Source organism: Oratosquilla oratoria, chromosome 13 (genome assembly GCF_046742065.1).
Source record: "Oratosquilla oratoria isolate Oo_2021 chromosome 13, ASM4674206v1, whole genome shotgun sequence".
Taxonomy (NCBI): Eukaryota; Metazoa; Arthropoda; class Malacostraca; order Stomatopoda; family Squillidae; genus Oratosquilla; species Oratosquilla oratoria.
The window spans coordinates 46,555,740-46,556,909 of NC_134789.1; the positions used below are offsets into that span (position 1 = coordinate 46,555,740).

Consider the following 1,170-nt stretch of genomic DNA (forward strand, 5'->3'; position numbering starts at 1 on the left):
GGTGCCTACATTAGAAGAGCCTTAACACACTGCAGCTCCTGGCATCAAGTACACTACGAGATAGAACGCTCCACCCAGGTATTGATTAATAACGGTTTCAGCGAAAAGGATAAAAGACGTCAGACTTCTAAGATTATTGATAACTGGTACAAGAATGGTAGCAGCAACCAACATAAAGAGAATAATAATAATACAATAAACCTGTACTATAAAGGCACTTTCTCCACCGCTTACAAGGAAGAAGAAAGAATTATGAAGAAAATAATAAAACAAAACATCAAGACTACAGACCCTGACAAAATATTAAATTTTATTATTTATTATAAGTCTAAAAAAACTAGCCATCTCCTCCTTAAGAATAGTCCGCAACAACACCCTGAGACACTTAAAAAATCTCATGTCATTTATAGATTTAATTGCAATAGAGGGGACTGTGAAACCCTCCCATCTTCCTACATTGGCATGACTTCCATGAAGTTATCTCGAAGACTTTCGTACCACCTTTCTTCTGGAGCACCGAAAAACCACCTGAAACAAATCCACAATGTCACCCTTACGCGGGAAATCCTAGAAAACGGCACAGAGATCTTGGACACGTGCAATGATGTAAGACGCCTCCCTTTATTAGAGGCATTGTACATCAAAGAGTTGTCCCCTAATCTCAATATTCAAGCCAACGACCTGCGAGTCTTACCTAGCGTGAGACGCACGGCAGCAGACAATTCAGAAGCCAGCGATTTGCGGGTCGTAGTTGGCATGAGGCGCACGGCCGACGACCAATCAGAAGCCGCGAGTACCGGTCTCAGCCAATCAGGAGTGAGGACGAACGCCAGGATCCCCACTGAGCCGGTATATTAGCCAAGACAACTCTGCACTGAGCCATTGTTTCTCCTACCACGATAGAGCAAGAACACACCTACGAGAAGACGATCACCATCGCCACTGAAGAAGGCTCGAGGGAGCCGAAATCCGGATCTGGCAACGATGACTGACTACGGTAGAGTCATCTCTACTCTTCAAAAAGAGATTAAGACCTTTCTAAGGTATAGAGAAAATACCTTAAAGAAATTGATTAATACTAAACAATCCATCACATTCAACGAAACATATATATATACATATATATATATATATATTATATATATATATATATTATATATATATATACTA

At 40.6% G+C, this 1,170-nt stretch overlaps 1 protein-coding gene across 1 annotated transcript in view; it reads left to right on the forward strand.

Moving 5' to 3' along the window:
- The window catches only part of LOC143032226 (uncharacterized), a 58,567-nt gene extending 57,709 nt beyond the window's left edge, over positions 1 to 858 (forward strand). The window contains exon 3 of the mRNA XM_076196695.1: positions 1 to 858. This exon is cut by the window's left edge and continues 155 nt beyond it. Within this exon, the coding sequence (XP_076052810.1) occupies positions 1 to 858 (858 nt within the window).
- The last annotated feature ends 312 nt before the right edge of the window (positions 859 to 1,170 follow it).